Below are 21,225 nucleotides of genomic sequence, written 5' to 3' on the forward strand. Positions count from 1 at the left end.
TTTTGTTTTCAGAGAAACACGCTGATGATATTTTCCTGTTGGTGTGGGACCTGGTTCCCTTCGCGTTGTACCCCGCCCCTTCCGGTGTGATGAGGCTTCCTTCCTCCGCAGCTCTTAAAGAGAGAGAGGGAGGCAAAGGTGCGGCGGTCCTTTGGGGCGGGGCGGGGAGGGGGGTTCTCTGTGTTGGGGAAGTTGGGGGTGGTTTACTAACCGGAACGGGCTTGGGTTAGGTCCGAGGGCAGTGGGTGGGGGCTAAGGCCGGGGTTAGTGTCGGTGGGGATGCGTGGGTCAGGTCGCTGGGTCCGGCCGTTACCCTGACGGTGAGAGGCCGTTATCAGTGAAGCCTGGCCGGGCCGCAGCGTCCGCGCTAACTTGCCCGAACACCCGGCCGGTGGTTCCTGACACCCGCTCCCTCCGGGCGCCGGGCGTCTGCTATGACCACTTGCTGTCGGCTTGGGGGTGTTGCAAGCCCAGATGTGACTGGACAACAAGGTGTTGTTTTGCTTGCTTTGGCCGCAGATATTTTATTTGCTGCTCGAGGTCCGACTGTGTGAAGGTGAACGTTTCACGCAGGAAAAAGCGTTCCTGCTTCATGTTTTCAGCAGCAGTAGCAAGTATGTAAAAATCCACCTAGTCTGTCGAAAACAAACCTGATTTGTTTTTGCATTCCGTTGGAAATTCAGAGAGTGGTGTTAACTTCGTGATAAAACGTTGGTAATCTTAATCGAAGGAGGCAGGAAATGCATAATCACGATTTTAATATGACGTTCAGTTCTCACCATAAAAACTTCCTGGAAATGGCTGCATATTTATGTCGATTCTTTTATTTCTGAATCTTGTAGATTTGCCACAAGTGAAAATGACTGGCGCCTAGGACCAGTGTGAACTGAACATTCACTTGCTGCAACACCAGATTCCAGATCTCCTGCGGCACTGTTTACGGTGAGTCAGAGGATATTGTTTATACCTAGCGCTGCCTTGGACAAAGTAGGATGCGTGAGACACTTTAGGACTGTGAGCTGCTGACGGTACATAGAGCAAACTGATATATGTCAATACTTAAATTGGGATTCGGGTTGAGATGAACCGGCATTCTTTTAAGACCAGGGTAAACAAGGGAACATTGCTTGTAGATTTGTTGTCTTGTTTAATGACAAATGCAATTTATTATTACTATTGCAAACATTGGTATTGTAACTACCAGGACTTACAATATTATAGTCGCATTGCTGCCTCAGATTTGTGAATAGCATGCAATGATAATTAATATGTTCAATGTTCAGCCATCTTGATTTGGAAAGATCACGTGTAGACTTGGCATACCTAACCTGCATCTCTGCAAATAGTTTAATAAGGTCAGTGAACAATTATCTCTTCTAACATGCCTGTTCCAATATAGGAGAACACTGCACTGGTAACTGAGGTCACCAGCTAAGGGGCACCCAGTGTACTGCAGGTTCTGAAATCACTAGCATGGATGAACCCAAACTGCCAGTTAGTATGTGGTGAATCAAAGTGGCATAAAAAAGACCAATTTAATGTAGTGCTGCACTGGTTGATGTTTAAAGGATAGGCAAAAGTGCACCAGTATCGGTAGGGCATTACTGAACAGCAGAGGGCAATATCCCTTGCAGGGCAAGAGTCAGCAGTGCATGCCGACAATCAGTGTGTTAAGAGCAGTGTTTCTCTTAGTGAGATTAGGTGACATGGTGGTGGTAATGATTAAAGGCTTACTTTAAAGGCATTTCAGAATCTTGGCTGCTAGGAGAGACTGCCTGAATCATTTGATAAATGAAGGATGAAGGTTTTTTTACTTTTGCCCACAGTGTAGCTGAGGTGTGAAATGCAGAGGGAGATGTCCAGGTGTCAGGGAAAGAAACCAATCTTGTTGGAAAAAATTGAAGTGGATGCACTCTGGACAGTGTCCTCTTAAATCAAATGTACCATAGAATATTGGGTGTAATAACTATTAGTTATTGTGAACTATGCATTTCGGTCTGTTGTCAAGGACTGACCAAGGTCCTAAAATTCAATTGCAAGATTCCTTGCAAATAGTGCCAAAAATAGAACCAAAGGGGCTAATTGACAAAAGCTCTGGAAAAAGAGCCACAAGAAAAGTGAGTGACTATCCAAAAGGCAAAAGGACACATTTTCATTATTAGTGGGAAATTTGAACACAGGGAAGAGATTCACAGAACTTAAATACATTCAAAGTTTTCCTGAAGAAATTGGTTATGACAATCAAATTAACTGTCACTTGGATCCATGTTCATGTTGAGTTAGAGGCAGAATAACAACTAAAAAGAGTGAAATGCAATGGAGACAGGCTGCTGAATATACAATCCAAAGCAGGGAGAACAATCATTTGTCTGGAGAAAGCTGGATTGTAACTGGGTCTGCTGGGTATTTTCAGAACTTTGTTTTTATTACATGATGATTCCCATTTTGCTACACCACTCTATTGGAGTCTCTGCTCCCTATACACTCATGACTGTGTGGCCAGACTCTGCTCTAACTCCATCTACAAGTTTGCACATGATACCACCATAGTGGGCCATATCTCAAATAGCGATGAGTCTGAGTACAGGAAGGAGATAGAGAGCCTAGTAATGTGGTGTCATGACAACAACCTTTCCGTCAATGTCAGCAAAACAAAAGAGCTGGTCATTGATGTCAGGAAGGGGGACAATGCACATGCTCCTGTTTGCATCAAAGGTGCTGAGGTTGAGAGCTTCAAGTTCCTAGGAGTGAATATCAACAACAACAACCTGTCCTAGTCCAATCATGTAGATGCCACTGTCAAGAAAGCTCACCAGTGCCTTTACTTCCTCAGGATGCTAAAGAAATTTGGCATGCCCCCTTTGACCCTCACCAATTTTTCAGTGCACTATGTAAAGCATCCTATCTGGATGCATCATGGCTTGGTCATGGGCAACTGCTCTGTCTGTGACCACAAAAATACCGCAGACAGTTGCAGACGCAGCTTAGCGCATCACATAAACCAGCCTCCCCTCCATGGACTCTGTTAACAGTTCTTGCTGCACCTTATTGTCTACCTGCACTGCACTTTCTTGGTAACTGTAACACTTTATTCTGCACTCTGTTATTGTTTTACCTTCTACTACCTCAATGCACTGTTGTAATGAATTAATCTGTATGAAAGGTATTCAAGACAAGTTTTTCCACTGTACTTCAGTAATTTATCAATTTAACTTACCACATATTACAGGCAAAGGTGAAGCATCATAGCCACACCAGTGCCTCAAAAGGGCAGAAAATTGAGAGGGTTTGGGCATGCCTAGTTTATCAGTATCTTCATATCATCAAAGAAGCCATCTAACCAGCATTGTGAAGTTGGGAGAATTGTTAGGACCAATGGAACATAAAGCTACACTGTCTGGTTCCACAATGAATAGTAAAAGGTGCATGTGCTTTTGGCTCCTGATAATCTGGAAGTGGTGTAATTCAACATGAGTTGCATTGTACCAGATTCTGAAGTAGTCCCAGAAGCTGATCTAGAGAAAAGTGAGACTGAAAGTAGCCAAGGTGATTCTTTACCTGAGCCACAAGAGATTCTTGAAGTTCCTTCAGTGCAAGTCCCACTCAGAAGATCTCAAAACCTTTGAGAGTGGACTTTTAAGAGTAAGAATATTAAGAGCCAAAAAAGTTTCTGTAAGTATACTTTGAGCACCTAAAGTTTGTATGTGTAGTTAACTGGGAGCATTATTTTGGAGAAGTGTGATATATGTAGGGGTTCCTTTAAATGGACTGATTGTGTGGTAATGTGTGTGTGTATGACTTTCTTGGTATTTGAGCAGATGATGTATAGTAATCGTGAACAAATGCAGGTTAACTATGCAATAAAGGATTACTATCTAATTTTAACAAGCCTGTTCCCAAAGCACAGTTATCTGCTACAGTTTGTCAAAATCCAGAGCACAATTCCAGTTTAAGAGTACAGAAAAATTTCATTAATCCAGCACGTTCAGGCCTTTGGTCCTGGACTGGCAGATTTTCCAGATTATTGCATGTTATTTGTATTACTAGATCAACACAATTTACTTTGTGTAATAAATTTTCAATGATGCTATTACAGCACCAGCGATCGGGGTTCGATTCCCGTCGCTGTCTGTAAGGAGTTTGTACATTCTCCTGTGTCTGCATGGGTTTCCTCTGGGTGCTCCAGTTTCCTCCCACATTGCAAAGATGTACGGGTAGGTCGATTTGGGTTTAAATGGGCGGCGCGGACTCGTTGGGCCGGAAGGGCCTGTTACCACGCTGTAAATAAAATTAAAAGAAACATTTTTTTAAAAATGGACCTGGTGAGCGGGAAGGAAATGCAGGCAATAGCATCTGGTGAGTGGGGAGGGAGTGCAGCAAAGATCATCTGGTGAGCCAGATGCTCATTCATTAGAATTTCTGAAAGGTCAGCAGATTATCAGTTTTACTGTTTTGCAAACTTGAATGATAGGAAAAGGATTAGAATTATTCAGAGAATTATTTGTAGGTTTCAGAGAACCAATGTTTGTATGTAAAATTTGATATCCACATCAACATTTATTTATGCTATGTATTGTTTTGAAATGAGGATAAGTAGAATAAAGCAGCTTTATATATGTTCAAGATAATTGGTGTTCTCTCCATATTCAGTAATTTGTGCCTGAATTTGGATAGTCATAATGTTTTTAGTTTGTATGTGTAGTTAACTGGTAGTTAAATTTATACCTTATAAATTTTGGTGAATTAAGGTTTTTTGTATCCCATGTCGCATGGCCTGCATTTATGGTGTAGTGTGCCTTGAATCTCGAATCTCCCATTAATAGCTTGTATATTGCCAAGTTGAGCACGCTGGTGCCTTTGGAAATCCACCTATGCTTTGACCAAATATAGCATTGAGCAATTGTGAACACTTATTGAAAAGTGCCCACTAACTTGGTTTCCCATTGGCATTTTCTCCTTTGTAGTGCAATGTAGTGCCAGAATATGTACCACAGTACATATTCTGGCAAATGTGGGGAAAAAATTAAATAGTACTTTGGAATATCCAACATCAATGTTCATATTTAACTTGGTTTCCAGGGGCTAAACATTTTCATCATGGCTCATTCCCCCTTGGGAAGAGGGAGGGCTTTAAGGAATGTATTGGAAGGGGCTCATTCTTTTAAATCGAAAACCTTAAAACTGCTAATCAAAAGTAACTTGAATATATGTTGCCACTTTGAATCCCTTTAACAACCACAAGCCTCTTTCCAGTAGGGAGGATCTCATGGATAGTTTATTCCCAAGATAATCTCGTATTGAAATAATAGTGGTTGCGTAAGAAAGCCCAGATGACGTGCAGTTGGCCTTTTACCCTCCTTTACACTCAGAGGAATGGTAACTTGCTTCTGGAGGGATTTGGAGTGTTCATGGGAATCATGTCTATGAAAGAATTTTCTTTTCTCATTTGAACCAATAGTCATCCATATAATTTGCTCACTTAATTTAATGTCAATATTTTTCTCGCATTGATTCACATTTTTTCTTGAACTGATAGGCATTCTTTTGCACATTTCATTTGGACAATTCTATTTATAGCTTTATGTGATCCTGGTTTTCTTTGCTAGGATTTCCATATAGTACCTTTTGAGCTCCACATCCCTACTGTGCTTTTATCCAGTAGTCTTTATGTTCATGTTAATCTTTAAGTGGACAATGTTTGGGATTTTCAGTTTTGACAGTGAACTCTGTTTTATGCTTAGCAGATGTAAAAGTCAAAGTTTACTGACATGCACGGTACATGTATGCATAGGTGTGATGAAAAGCTCACTTGCAGCAGCATCACAGGCACATAAACATAAGCAGCATTCACAAGAAAAACAAATTTATGCACAACTTTTACAAGAAAAAAACGATTAGAACAAAAACAGAAGTCCATGTTAATGCAAAGTGATTAGAGTGGTCTTGGTGTTGCTAAACTGTAGTGGTGATTAGGGCTTTGCTGGTTGGTTCAAGAACCGAATGGTTGAAGGGAAGTAGCTGTTCTTGAACCTGGTGGTGTGGGACTTCAGGCTTCTGTATCTCCTGCCTGGTGGTAGCTGGCTAAAGATGGCATGGCCTGGATGGTGGGGATCTTTGGATGTTGCCTTCTTGAGGCAGCACCTCCTGGAGATACTACTGATGGTGGGGAGGGATATGTTCATGATGTATTGGGCAGAGTCCACTACTCTCTGCAGCTGTATTGTGCTTGCAGCTGTATTGTGCTATATTGTTCTATGGTTCTTGTATTCCTGCGCATTTTAATTGCTGTACCAGACCACGATGCAACAAGACAGGATGCTTTCAATAGGACATATGTTGAAGATTATTAGAGTGTTCGGTGAGAAGCTGAACCTCCTTAACCTCCTTAGAAAGTAAAGATGCTGGCACACTTTCCTTATGATTGCATCTATGGGTTGGGCCCAGGGCAGGTCATCCAATATGTTAATGCCCAGGAATTTAAAGTTGCTGACTTTCTCTACTGCTGATTTTTCTTCCCCCCCCCCCAATGTAGACTGGCACATGTTCGCCCTCCTTCCCCTTCCTGAAGTCAACAATCAGCTCTTTAGTTTTGCTGATGTTGAGCAAAAGGTTGTTGTTGTGGCACTACTCAATCAGGTGTCCTATCTCGCTCCGGTAAGCTGACCCATCGCCACCTGCAATTTGTCCAACAACAGTAGTGTATTCAAGCAAATAAGTTCGTCCCCGGGCATTGAATGCCTGACTTGTGACCTCTCGTACATACGAGTGAGCTCCCATAATATTATTATATTCAAAAGACTGGCATATGTACATGTTCATTCCTGCAATTGGCAGAATTAGTTTCCTTTCCCTCTCCACTTTTAGTAATTGTTCTTTCCTATCAGTCTTGTGTGCTTTTGATGCCATTCCTTACAATACAGTGGAGGTCTGGTTACCACATCAACTGTTTTTTGTGTGTATTTTTTGACTTGGGATGTCTGTAAAAATGAAACCAATCTGTTACCTGGGGACAGCATGTAGTTGCAACTTTGGTTCTGTTTGACTAAAATTCATTGTCTTTGCACAAGGTCAGGCAAAAGATGATGTATTCATTGTGTGAGGTACTTTGCTTTAAGAAAACCCTTCTTGCACTCTTGATTTTTGCATTGAACTAAAACTTAGTGTTTGTTAGTTATGGAGTACAGTTAAAATCTCTTGAAGTCTTGTTGTTTGAAAACCTGCATTTTCTCCTGGCTTGTGGGCCATTCCTGATCAGTCTGAGCTGGGAAAGTTTCCTGCCACCATGTCAAGTATTTGCATCACTTTATATTTGCTGTCCTTCCTATTGTTCTCAAAGTCGCTGGAGGTGATTTGTGATCCAATAATACCTTCCCCAGTTTTTCCACTTGGTTCACAGGACATGGATGTTACTGGGGAGGTCAGTGTTTGTTGTCCATCCTAATTGCCCCTTAAGCTGAGCGGCTTGCCAGCTATTGCACGGGACAGTTAAGAGTTGTTCATATTGATGGGTCTGAAATAGTACATGATTAAGGACAGTCAATGTTAGTGAAGCAGATGTGTTTTTATGACCAAGCTAGTAGATTCATTGTCACATTGAATGTAAATTCCTTAGCTACTGTGGTGGTATTTATATTAAGAGACCAGGCCTCTGAATACATGTTCAGTAATTTAATCACAATTATGCCATATTCTGACTATTCTGACAGTATATTACAGTGATGTGCTTGTCATCCATAAAGGCCATCACACTGGTTTTGTTTTTAATTTCAGCAAACGAGCAGAAATTTTGATGTAGAAATCCTCAAAACTCATTCTTGTGGTCTTTTCACATGATGTATGTGAAATATGCAACCTTTTCTCTTAATTCTACATATTTCCATTTGCAGGCAAACAAGCACAAAAAAGCAAATCCTGCATCTTTAGTTCATCTTTTGTAGTCTTAAACATCGGACTTTTGCTTGTTGAATACACCAGATCGATATGTTCATACCATAAGTATGAGCTGCAGCAGAATGATGTGAAACATGAGCATGATTTTGGAATGATAAAGCATAGCAAATACCTTTTGAACTTCTGAACAGCCACTCTGGGAATATTAATGAAAGCATAATAGCACGCAAGGAAATGTATGTCCCCTATAAGGAACTGAAACATATTTAAAAATTTTCGGCCATTGCGGCGGAAGGGGGAGGGGAGCCGAGGCGGCAGGTGCATTGCGCGTAAATTTAAAAAAAAATTTTCAGCTGCCAATTTGGCAATCCCCCCAACACACACACTTTCTCTAGAGACTTGTACATCATTATTCAATGGTCATGATCCATCTTGGATCGCCAGTTGAAACAGAATATGGCTTGGGTGACTGCTGTGGAGCAGGAGTGGTGTATAAGCTGCCCCTGCACAATGCAACACTGAAAGCAGCTTGCATCTGATGACCAGATTCTTGTCTGCCATCAGGAGCGAGCACCCTTCCCACATGGCTATTCACTCCAGACAGTTCTAGCCATGTGTCCTGGCTTGTCTGAACTAAATTCCAAGCACTTTCAGGTAGCCGGACTTGATGGTGAAGGATGATGGGCATCAGCTGGGTTAATTCTGGACCCTGAGGCCAGCTCATACTGGTGGCAGATGCTGATCAATCTGCAGACAGACTGTGGGCCTGAGTAGAAGATGGCAATGTTGTCTGTAGAGGGAGTCTTTGATCTGAGTGTCACCACTCTTACACCCTTCTTCTCCTTGATGAATTTGGCAAAAGGCTTGATACAACACACAAAAGAGACAGAGGACAGTGAGTAGCCTTGCCTGAATCCAGATTTGGTGGGGAAGCTTTCCATTTCCCATCTGTTAAGTTGGACTGTGCTATTAATGAACATGTAGAGCAGTTGTATCCACTTCCTGATTATTTTGTTTTCTCTCTCCTCCCCACTCCCTTCCCCCTCCCAAAGGAGAGTACATCCATCATGCATGTGTTTGATATTCTGTCAATGGTCTTCTGGTCCAAGCTGACTGGATGCACATCCACATACCTGTCCACATGTAGGCAATGATATCCCTAAGCAGCACAAGGCTTTCAAAGATTTTCCTGCTGGGTATGGTGCCAGAATGTACTTGACTCAATTGGCGATGGTCTTGGACAAGATCTTATCCACATTTGACAGTGATGTTATTTACCAATTTCTGATGCCATTCCTTTCCACCTTCTGCTTGTAGATGAGGGTGAAGATGTCCTTCCTCATGGATTCTGACACGAAGTGCATTAGTTTGGAAAAACAGCTGAAATTTTGAATTTGGTAGGCAATTAAGCCTAGATACCTTTTACTCAAGAGTTTCTTTTGAGTCAGAAGAGGGTCATTTTTATTTAATTGATTTTAAATGGGATAATAACATCTGAAGCAACAAAATATTTATTAATTTAAATAATCTCCCAGGGATTATGCAAAGTCCTAAACTAAATGAAGTAGATACTTGGCCTGAAAAGATTTATTACTTGTAAACCCAAAGCATTTCCTTGATTGCTGTGTGGTAAATAGCATCTTTCCTGTAATGTGATGATCAGAATTGTACGCTGTACACAAGACTTACTCCTTGGCTAATAAGGGAGCATCCCATATGGCTTCTTAACAGCCTTGCTGACCTATCCTGTACCATTTAGGGATCTGTGGACATGCACTGATGAATAAATACCAACTGTGTATTTTAATAGTGCGGAGAGAAGTACTGGAGCGCACCTCATGAGGAGAAACTTAACTAAACACCTGAATAGAAATGGCATGGAGTCCAGCCTCGGTTTTTGTTTGAGGAATGCAAAACTTGGGATTTTGGTGAGAGGAGAAATTTGGTGTAGTAAGGCCAAGAGGTGCTACTTTTAATTATTTATTTACTTATTTATTTATTGGTTTATTATTGTCACTTGTACCAAGGTACAGTGAAAAGCTTGTCTTACAAACCGATCGTACAGGCCAATTCATTACACAGTGCAGTTATGTTGAGTCAGTACCGAGTGCTTTGATGTAGTACAAGTAAAAACAATAACAGTACAAAGTGTCACGGCTACAGAGAGCGCAGTGTAATAAGGTGCTAGGTCACAACAAGGTAGATCGTGAGGTCATAGTCCATCTCATTGTATAAGGGAACCGTTCAATAGTCTTATCACAGTGGGGTAGAAGCTGTCCTTAAGTCTGGTGGTATGTGCCCTCAGGCTCCTGTATCTTCTACCTGATGGAAGAAGCGAGAATGTCCCGGGTGGGTGGGGTCTTTGATTATGCTGGCCGCTTCGCCAAGGCAGCAAAAGGTAAAGACAGAGTCCAAGGAGGGGAGGCTGGTGTCTGTGATGCGCTGGGCTGTGTCCACAACTCTGCAGCTTCTTGCGGTCCTGGGCAGAGCAGTTGCCGTACCAAGCTGTGATGCATCCAGATAGGATGCTTTCTATGGTGCATCGGTAAAAGTTGGTAAGAGTCAAAGGGGACAAACCAAATTTCTTTAGCCTCCTGAGGAAGTAGAGGTGCTGGTGAGCTTTCTTGGCTGTGGCATCAATGTGATTTGACCAGGACAGGCTGTTGATGTTCACTGCCTGGAACTTGAAGCTGTCAATCCTCTCTATCTCAGCACCATTGATGTAGACAGGTGCATGTACACCACCCCCTTTCCTGAAGTCAATGACCAGCTCTTTTGTTTTGTTGGCATTGAGGGCAAGGTTGTTGTCATGACACCATTCCACTAAGCTCTATCTCCTTCCTGTACTCCGACTCATCACTGTTTGAGATACGGCCTACAACGGTGGTATCATCTGCAAACTTGTAGATGGAGTTAGAGCAGAATCTGGCCACAGTCATATGAGTGTATAGGGAGTGGACTAGAGGGCTGAGGATGCAGCCTTTTGGGGCACCAGTGTTGAGAATAATCGTGCCAGAGGTATTGCTGCCTATCTTCACTGATTGCGGTCAGTAAGGCAAAACCTCTATGAAATGCTTGTTCTGTGCCATGTGGAAACTCCAAAGCATTTCCTGTGCAGCAAGTATTGTTAAGTGAAAGGAGCTTAAGATCCAGAGTTTGATTTTTGCTGTGGTTCATCCAGGACACAGTGATTTGTGAGGTATCATACTTCTGGAGGTGGTGAACCATGTGTTCTCAGAGGGGGAATGGGTCACTTGCATGCTAACATTTTGTGTTTCATGTACTTTGACCTCTGGATCTGTTTACACCGTAAACTTTTTAGTCTCATTCCATTTAAATAATTTGCTCTTTCATTCTTCCTTCCAGTGTGGATTACCTCACATTTTCCCATATTTCCTTCATCTACCTACTTCTTTCCCCTTGTTCTACCTCTATCCCTCTGTAGGTACTTTACATCTTCCTCAGCACTCGCTAACCCACTCAGCTTTGTCACCAGCAGCTTGGGTACAATACATTCACTCTCTGGACCCAAGCCATTAATATAGGTTATAAATAGTTGAGACCACAGCATTGATTCATTTGGCATTGCACTGCTTCCTGATTGCCAGTCTAAAAATGACCTATTTATATCAACTTTTTTCTGTTAGCTACTATCAATTGCCAATGTATATTTTACTCTCATATTTTCTCCATCTTTGTTTCTTCAGTAATCCTTTACTGCTTCTTTTAAAAATATAATCCAGCTCTTGATTATCATAAGACAACTAAGTAAATTTCCAGAAGGTATTTCTCTATTTGCTGCTATTTTCTTTTTGGTGTTATGAACCTTAATTGTGTAGCATTGTTCCCATTGTCAGCAGCCTCGGTAATGCCTTCAATGAATTTAGTTAACCTAATTTGATTAGTTCACGATTTTTTTATTGCTCACTGATAAAAGATGCAATACTAAATTACTTCTATTAAGCACTCTACACTCTTGTTACAGAGGACATTTTGTACAGCTAACATTCTCAAATTGGTTGTTTATGCATTATAAAAAGTTAGAAACCTGGAGTAGCACTACATTTTTAAAATAGATTAAACTGAATGGAAGCAGCATTAGTAAATATCCAGCATTAAACAAGAAATCCCTTTTTGTCTACAGATTAATTTTCCACTGGGAGTTCCTTTCATGATGCTTAGGGTTTAATTGTAACAAAATAATTGGAGACTATTTATTCTCATTGTGATGTTTTCATTAATAAATACTGACAGAACTTGCAGATTCTTTTTGTTTAACACCCACACATTTCTGAAAATTCTGTTTGTACATATAGGGACCCTGAAGTTACCTGAATGGATAGGCGAAGGGTCTCGACTCAATCCGCTGGTCAGGATTGTCCAGGGACATTGAAGGTACTCAGTACAGCTTTATTGTTTATTATTAGTTCTGTAATTTGGTGTGTTTAAATTTTTTATTCTGCTTGTAGTGTCTCTACTGTGTTTTACTGGTGAGGGTAATAAATGATTTTTTGTTTTCCCTTCTGTTCATATGCTGGTGGTCAACTACAGTGGCATGCAAAAGTTTGGGCACCCCGGTCAAAATTTCTGTTACTGTGAATAGCTAAGCAAGTAAAAGATGACCTGATTTCCAAAAGGCATAAAGTTAAAGATGACACATTTCTTTTAATATTTTAAGCAAGATTACTTTTTTATTTCCATCTTTTACAGTTTCAAAATAACAAAAAAGGAAAAGGGCCCGAAGCAAAAGTTTGGGCACCCTGCATGGTCAGTGCTTAGTAACACCCCCCTTTGGCAAGTATCACAGCTTATAAACACTTTCTATAGCCAGCTAAGAGTCTTTCAATTCTTGTTTGGGGGATTTTCGCCCATTCTTCCTTGCAAAAGGCTTCTAGTTCTGAGAGATTCTTGGGCCGTCTTGCGTGCATTGCTCTTTTGAGGTCTATCCACAGATTTTCGATGATGTTTAGGTTCGGGGACTGTGAGGGCCATGGCAAAAACCTTCAGCTTGTGCCTCTTGAGCTAGTCCATTGTGGATTCTGAGGTGTGTTTAGGATCATTATCCTGTTGTAGAAGCCATCCTCTTTACATCTTTAGCATTTTTACAGACGGTGTGATGTTTGCTTCCAGAATTTGCTGGTATTTAATTGAATTCATTCTTCCCTCTACCACTGAAATGTTCCCCGTGCCACTGGCTGCAACACAAGCCCAAAGCATGATCGATCCACCCCAGTGCTTAACAGTTGGAGAGGTGTTCTTTTCATGAAATTCTGCACTTTTTTTTCTCCAAACGTACCTTTGCTCATGGTGGCCAAAAAGTTCTATTTTAACTCCAGTCCACAGGACTTGTTTCCAAAATGCATCAGGCTTGTTTAGATGTTCCTTTGCAAACTTCTGACACTGAATTTTGTGGTGAGGACTCAGGAAAGGTTTTCTTCTGATGACTCTTCCATGACGGTCATATTTGTGCAAGCGTTGCTGCACAGTAGAGCAGTGCACCACCACTCCAGAGTCTGCTAAATCTTCCTGAAGGTCTTTTGCAGTCAAATGGGGGTTTTGATTTGCCTTTCTAGCAATCCTACAGGCAGTTCTCTTGGAAAGTTTCTTTGGTCTTCCATACCTTAACTTGACCTTCACTGTTCCTGTTAACTGCTATTTCTTAATTACATTACGAACTGAGGAAATGGCTACCTGAAAATGCTTTGCTATCTTATTAGCCTTCTGCTTTGTGGGCATCATTTATTTATAAGTTTCAAAGTGCTAGGCAGCTGCTTAGAGGAGCCCATGGCTGCTGATTGTTGGGACACAGTCTGAGGAGTCTGGGTATTTATAAAGCTTTGAAATTTGCATCACCTGGCCTTTCCTAACAATGACTGTGAACAAGCCATAGCCCTAACAAGCTAATGAAGGTCTGAGACCTTGGTAAAAGTTATGAGAGCTCAAATCTCTTGGGGTGCCCAAACTTTTGCATGCTGCTCCTTTCCTTTTTTCGCTCTAAAATTGTACAAAACAAAAATAATACAATAATCTTGCTTAAAATGTTGAAAAGAATGTTTCATCTTTGACTTTTGGAGATCAGTTCATTGTCTACTCAACTATTCACAGTAACAGAAATTTTGACCGGGGTGCCCAAGCTTTTGCATACCACTGTATAATTCCAAGGCAGAACACAATTCCAGTCACCTCCAACTGAATATTAAATCATAGTTGATATTTGTTACCAACTGGATTGTTTCCACAACACTTTGTTTTGGCAATGTCCATTTGGGACAAGCTGGCCTGGAGTTCATGCTAGATTGTGCTTGGGTGGTTTTCAGTGCAATTTTTCCCAATATCAACCAACCTAAAAGATTGATGCAACCATCAAAAATCTACCATATTTTACAGTAGTTAACAAAACATTCCATTAGAAATTGGCTTCACTGAACGACTCACCATTTTTGAGGACTGTTGAGATTCAAATTGAGCTTTTTTTGGGCACATATTTAAATTTGTCATTGAAACTTGCAAATGATTGTGCATAGCACTTTGAAGCCATTTAAGATCAGGTTACTCCTGGTGGACATGATTCAGATTAAATGTGTTCTATTTGTGATGAATGTATTTCCATATGTATAATAAAATTGCATCATGTTTGCATTGCAGTAACTGATTCTTTGAGTCTTGTGACTAGTGTTGCTCTTAAAAAGATCGTGTTAAGATTTTTGTTTTTAACATGTTTTTATTGTAAATTAGATTTTAAAAAATGTCTTGACAGTATATTAGTTATCAGTATATTATGGGAATAATATTGCTCTTTCCTTAACCACGTTCAATGGACAAGTGCTGAGTGAGTGCCGATGTTTACTGAGAAGTAGGAAAAGCTAGTGGGGAATAAACCTACTTGTTGTCTCCTCCTGTATTATGCATCAGACTGCAGTGGTACTGGAAGCCTGAGAACTGAAGTGTAAAACACTTCCAAAGAACAGAAAGATGTCAGTTATGTGAAGGGTGGGAAAGGGGGAAAAAAAAATGTTAGTTGAGTGCATTATGAGTGACTAGTAGAAATGTATGACACCTTGATTACTTTTTGGAACCAAAGAATTTTACCATAGGATAAAAGAATGGACTGTGTCTGTAATTTATGTATTGTATAATTTGAGGCTTGTTGTACAGCATGTTTGCTGGTGATATCCTGTAAATACAACAGTTGTTTATACCTAAGAAAACTGGTATTTGTGCAAGAGCTCTTTAAGTGAATGTGTATCTGATCACTTAATCCATTTAATTTTGAGAAATAAACATCATCTTGAATTAATGTTGTATTTTTTAATGTCCCAAGACAGCAACAGACATGAATAAGGCATATGCATTGAACCATGCCCTCTTAACATAAAGAACACAAGCAGTGACAGGGTAGGCCACCTGGCCCTTTTGAGCCTGTTCTGGGTGATCTTGAACTTTTGTACAATTTTCCTACCTATTGCCATATCCCTTGTTTCCCTTAATATCCATAAATCTATCACTCTGTTTTGAATGAACTCAACAGCTCTCTAGGGTAGAGAATTCCAAAGAATTCCATGTTCTCATGAAAAAAATTCTCATCTTTTTTTGTTTTTAAAAAGAGAGCTTGCCACACATTCAGGGACTGTGACTTCTAGATTCTTCAGACAGGGGAAATATCCTCCCTGCATCCAGCCTGTCAAAGCCTGTAAGAATTTTGATGTTTTAAAGGCATGTACCATTCAAATTGTGAATTCGTCCTTGATGGATTGAATTCTATTTTTATGTTTGATGTACTCCGGAGACAATTATTAGTTGTGGTGTTTGTTTAAATTGAGTCCTTAAGGTACTGATGCCATAAATCCTTTTAAAACTGTCCCAATGGGGTGCATATAGTTCAGGGAAAAATAAAATTTTTCATGGATTTGTCTTCTAATTATTTTCTACCCCTTCAAAAGCATTATCTATTTTTTATTTTATGGCACACTACTTCATTTCTTGCAATAAGAAAATAGAATATGTCCAATCTATTTGGATTGAAATTTAAAATTTTCCAAATCATTATTGCATGATGCCTATTTGGAAAAGATTCAATTAAAAGATCTTTCTTGATGAATGTTACCTTGATTAAGAGAGCAATATCATAATGTTATGGTACTTGGCTAGAGAGTTTAATAATCCTTTGAGAAATCTCTTAATGACATTTGGGGAACTGTTAATTAAATAATCTGGAATTTAAAAAAAACAAACATTAATAATAGTGACTTCATCTAAGTTGCCATAAATCCCATCCCATTCTCTAATAAAGTTTTTGAGAAAAGGAAATCTGTTGTCAATGCCTGATATGGCTATGATGTGACACCAAACCCAAATCAATGGAGCCAAGTCCTATTTGCCCTCTGATATGGCCTTTATCAAACTTCAATGTCAAGTAACAATAAAAAAAATCAAACAAGGCTGCCCATGTTTCAGCCAAGACATTTGATTTGGACACGACAAAGGCACAACTAGTCTACTTCACAAATATTGGAAGAATGTCATAAACTTCAAGAGACCTTTTTATACTATTCCCATAAACACCCCAAAAAAAAGTCACAGCTTTCACTCAGCATTCCAAAATTTTCCATCATTCTCTTTCCCACTGCAGGACAGATCCATTAGAGGGAATCACAGTTGGGGGAGAGAGAGGCCTTGAGAGTTCACAGTATTGACTTTGGACACAGTGAGGTCTCATGCATCAGATCTTTGAGGAAAGAATCTTCAGCTGATTACTATTTACCCATTTCCCATAGGCAATTAATTCAACTGCACCATGTTGAACATTACTTAGAAGAAGAATTGAGTGCTATTTGCACAGTGTGATCTGGAAGAGGGACTTCAGTGATCAATCGCCAATTATAGCTTGATAGTACCATCACCAACCATGCTGTCCCTTTTGAACAATTTAAGTGTCAGACTGGGTTTGTGGCAAATAGTAACAACCATTTCAAGGGTAAACTTCCTTGATCTTCTCTTCATGCAGACACATCTATTCATGGGCATGTTAGCAGAAATAACACCAGCATCTGTTTTATTTTGTATTTTTGTTGAGCATTTAAACCAAATTAGAAGTGGAAATTTGAAATTCGAAAATCAAAAAACTGTAGACAGTGGAAATCTGAAATAAAAACACAAAATGCTCAACACTTAATTGACAGCATCAATTAAATTGGTAGTGAAATAGGCATATATGCATGTATCAGTTTTTTTAAAAAAAAGAGAAATAAGGTCCTCAAAAGTGGGTATGAGGAATAGCACCAGAGTAAAATTTTAGATGGGAGTAGACCAATACAGCATTGTAGATTTAGAATATGCGTGTAGTGAGTAAGGTTGGTGAGCTGTAGGCACAGATGGCTATGTAAGAGTGTAATGAATGGCAATGATTGAAGTATGCAAAACAAAAAGGACAATACTGACACTTAATATACGAGTTGTTGAGGAAAGAAAAAGAAAGCAAAAAAAGGTATGCAGCTGTAATTAAGGAAGATAATATTGTGCTGGGATGAGAGGATGCCCATGAGTGGTTCACAGATGGAATCCATTGGTTTGAGTTGAGCAAAAAGGACACTACCTTGCTCCTCCTGGATATTCAGTTGGCCAACAACTAGTGAGAGGAAGTTAGAGAAGCAAATGTGCAGATGCTGGTGAGCCACCTTCATGAATTGCAGTAGGTACTCCCATAACACTGTTGATTTAGACCCAGAAATGATGAAGGATTGGTGATGTATTTCCAGATTAGGATAGTGTGTGACTTGGAAGGGAGCTTGCAGGTGATGGTGTTCCCATTTGCTTACGGCCCTTTCCTTTCTCGGTGGTAGAGATCACCGGCTTGGGAGGTGCTGTCAGAGTAGCCTAGCTGAGTAACTGCAGTGCATTTTCTAGATGGTTACACACCACAGCCATGTGCATTAGTAGTGGAAAGAATGAATGCTTAGGTTAGTGTCAAGCTTCTTGAGAGTTGTTGGAGCTGCACTCATTCAGGTAAGTGGAGAGTATTCCATCACACTTTTATGCCGTAGCAATTTAAGTGCTTGTCTGGATGCTTGTTAATCCTGCCTGCTTACCTGTCTGTACTGCCCACTTGGGCAATACATTCCAGATCCTAACCACTAGGTGGAAAATGTTCTTCAGATCCCCTCTGAACCTCTTATCCCTTACCCTAAGCCTATACCCTCTAGTTTTAGATATTTCTGCTCAGGAGAAAAGTTTCCTATCCTATCCTCTGCCCCTCATAATTTTGTATTCCTCAGTCAGGTCTCCTTCGGCCTCCACTGCTCCCAGGAAAACAAACCCATTCTATCCACTCTCTCCACATAACTGAAATACTCCATCTCAAGCAACATCATATGTCCCCTTACCAGTGCAATAAGATCCATCTTATACTTTGGCAACCAGAACTGTAATCAGTACTCCAGCTGTGGCCTAAAAATGTTCTATAAAGTTGCACAATAAGCTTCCTGCTCATATTTTCTATGCCCCAGCTAATGAAGGCTAATATCCCCTATATTGTCTTAAATACCTTAATGTATCTATGCTGCTGCCTTCAGGGATCATTGGACAAGTATATCAAGATCCCACTGTTCCCCAATATTCCCTACGGACCTACCATTCATTGTGTATGCCCTAATCTTAATTGTTCCTCCCAAAATGCATCACTTACTCTTATCAAGATTAAATTCCATCTGCCATTTCTCTTACCATCTTATCAACAGATCAGTATTTTTCTGTGGCTTAAGACTTCCTCACTTTTAAGATAAGATATCTTTATTAGTCGCATGTACATCGAAACACACTGAAATGCATCTTTTGCGTAGAGTGTTGTGGGGGTAGCCCGCAAGTGTCGCCACGCTTCCGGCACCAGGATAGCATGCCCACAACTTCCTAACCCGTACGTCTTTGGAATGTGGGAGGAAACCAGAGCACCCGGAGGAAACCCATGCAGACATAGGGAGAACGTACAAGCTCCTTACAGGCAGTTGCCGGAATCGAACCCAGGTTGCTGGCACAGTAATGGTATTACACTAACTGCTACACTACCGTGCAACAACACCAATTTTCATGTCATCTGCAGATTTACTAATCGTACCTCCTACATTCATATCCAAATTATTAATGTATACAACAAGCAGAAAGGATCCTGGCATCGATCTCTGTAATAGACCACTGGTTACAGGCTTCTGATCACAAAAGCAACCCTCACTTTCATCTTCTGTCTCCTATTAGCAAGCCAGTTTTGGATCTAATTTGCAAACTAGCCTTGGATCCCATGGGCTCTAACCTTTTGGACCAGTTTCCCATGTGGGACATTGTCAATCTCAGTGCCCTCATCAGCGCATCTTATTATCTCTTTGAAAAATCCAATCAAGTTGGTCAGAAAAGACCTCCCAGCCAACAAACTCACACTTAAATATTTTTGATTCATTCCTGCCTTTCCAAATGTAAATTAATTCTGATCCTCAGAATTTTTTCCCAGGGACTTTTCCTACTACTTTTAAACTAAAGATTAACATTTTAAAATCTTCAATACACCAAACCTGAAAAAGTGTGGTAAACGGTGAAAATGGTATAAAAGGACATGGGCTACAGAATGGGTGTACATGTGCAGAAGGTAAAATCAGAAATTTATAGCATGAAAAGAAGGCCATTCAGCCCATGTCCACACCATCCACAAATGAAACTATTTAGATTACTTGCTCATTCCAGCATTCAATAGGTAACTTTGTAGGTTACACCTCTTCCACTGCTTATCTAGGTATCACTTGAATATGATGTTTTCTGCCATCTGCCCCCTTTTAGGCAGTGTGTTTTAAATACTCTTTTAAATACTCTTTGTTTTAATGTCCCTCTAACCCTTCCACTAGTTAGGAGCTGTAGATTTAAGTTGTTGGTCCCCTATGTAGCAAAATGGATTGCTTCAGTTCATTCCATCTAGCTTCTGATTTTCTGTGCCTCATTTTTATTTTTCCTCGGTTTGCTTTGTACCTGTCTCTCCACTCCCCAACCCCAGCAACATTCTTTTGAATTTCCTCTGCACTCTCTCTCTAGAACTAGCATATCTTCCCTAAAGTGCAGTAACTGGGGGACTGTGGCCTATTTAGTGTTTTAAGCTGTCTAGTAGAATCATAGAAATGTATGGCACAGAAATGGATCCTTATGGCCCACTTTGCCCATGCCATTTGTGATGCCTATCTATTGCTAATCCCATTTGCCTGCATTAGGTCCATATCCCTTTACTCCTTTCCTATCCCTATTCGAATGCCTTTTTAAAAAACGTAATAGTATCTGCCTCCACTACCTCCTCTGGCAGCTGGTTCCAAATATTCACCACCTTGTGTATGGAAAAAACTTGCCCCTCAGGTCTCCTTTAAATTTCTCTCTCCTGATCGTATGTATATCCGTGCCCTCAAGCTTTAGACTCCCCTGCCCTGGGGAAAAAGATTCTGACTATCCTATCTATGGTCCTCATAATTTTGTAAACCTCTATAAGGTCACCCCTCAGCCTCCTTTGTTCCAGTGAGGATAAACCCAGCCTATTCAATATTTCTTTAACTACAGTCCTCCATTCCAGGTAAAATCCAAGTGAATCTCTTCTGCACTCTTTCTATTGCTGCCACATCTTTCCTGTAGTGTAACAACCAGAACTTTACACAATAATGGAGTCTAACCAATGTTTTGTACGACTGCAATGTGAAACCTCAACTCTTATACTCAGTGCCTCAACCAATGGCGGCAAGTATCCCAAATGCCTTTTTTTTTAATACCCTATCCATCTGTATCACCACTTTCAGGAAGCTATTGACTTGCATCCCATGGTCTCTCTGTACATCAACACTCCTAAGTTCCCTGCCATTTACTCTATACATCCTAACAGAATTTGACCTCCCAAACTGCATTACTTCACACTTGTCTGAACTAAGTTCCATTTGCCACAGCTTCACTCAACTTTGCAGTTGATCTATGTCCCACTGTATCTTTAAACAACCTTCTTCGCTATCTACAATATGATAGATATTCGATATTCCCTGCTCTCGATATTCTACACCTTAGACAAGTAATTATGTGCACTAGCCACCATGTATTCATGTCCTACTATCTTCAAGATCTGTGGACATGCACTCCAAAATTTTAGTTTCTCTGCACCAATTAGTATCCTACCATAATATGTTTATTCTTGTGCTTTGTTTGTCTTCCCTGTAGACATAATATCACACTTCTCTGGGTTGAATTGAATTTGTCACTTTTGTGCCTACCAATATCTTCCAGCATCTTAATTTTTTTTGCTATGAACCATAGTCAATTTCAGCATCATTGTCA

General features: G+C 40.3%; 1 protein-coding gene across 5 annotated transcripts in view; it reads left to right on the forward strand.

Moving 5' to 3' along the window:
- The first annotated feature begins 30 nt into the window (after window positions 1-30).
- LOC127569879 (sentrin-specific protease 7-like) overlaps window positions 31-21,225 on the forward strand; it is a 78,185-nt gene continuing 56,990 nt past the window's right edge. For 3 of the 5 annotated variants that reach the window (XM_052014876.1, XM_052014875.1, XM_052014873.1), the window contains exons 1-3: window positions 31-138; window positions 843-942; window positions 12,207-12,285. In XM_052014876.1, coding sequence (XP_051870836.1) covers window positions 12,226-12,285 — 60 coding nt within the window. In that variant the 5' untranslated portion in view covers window positions 31-138; window positions 843-942; window positions 12,207-12,225. The other 2 variants (XM_052014877.1, XM_052014874.1) reach the window with 2 other exon arrangements.

The sequence above is a fragment of the Pristis pectinata genome, chromosome 4 (assembly GCF_009764475.1).
Source record: "Pristis pectinata isolate sPriPec2 chromosome 4, sPriPec2.1.pri, whole genome shotgun sequence".
NCBI classification, from domain to species: domain Eukaryota; kingdom Metazoa; phylum Chordata; class Chondrichthyes; order Rhinopristiformes; family Pristidae; genus Pristis; species Pristis pectinata.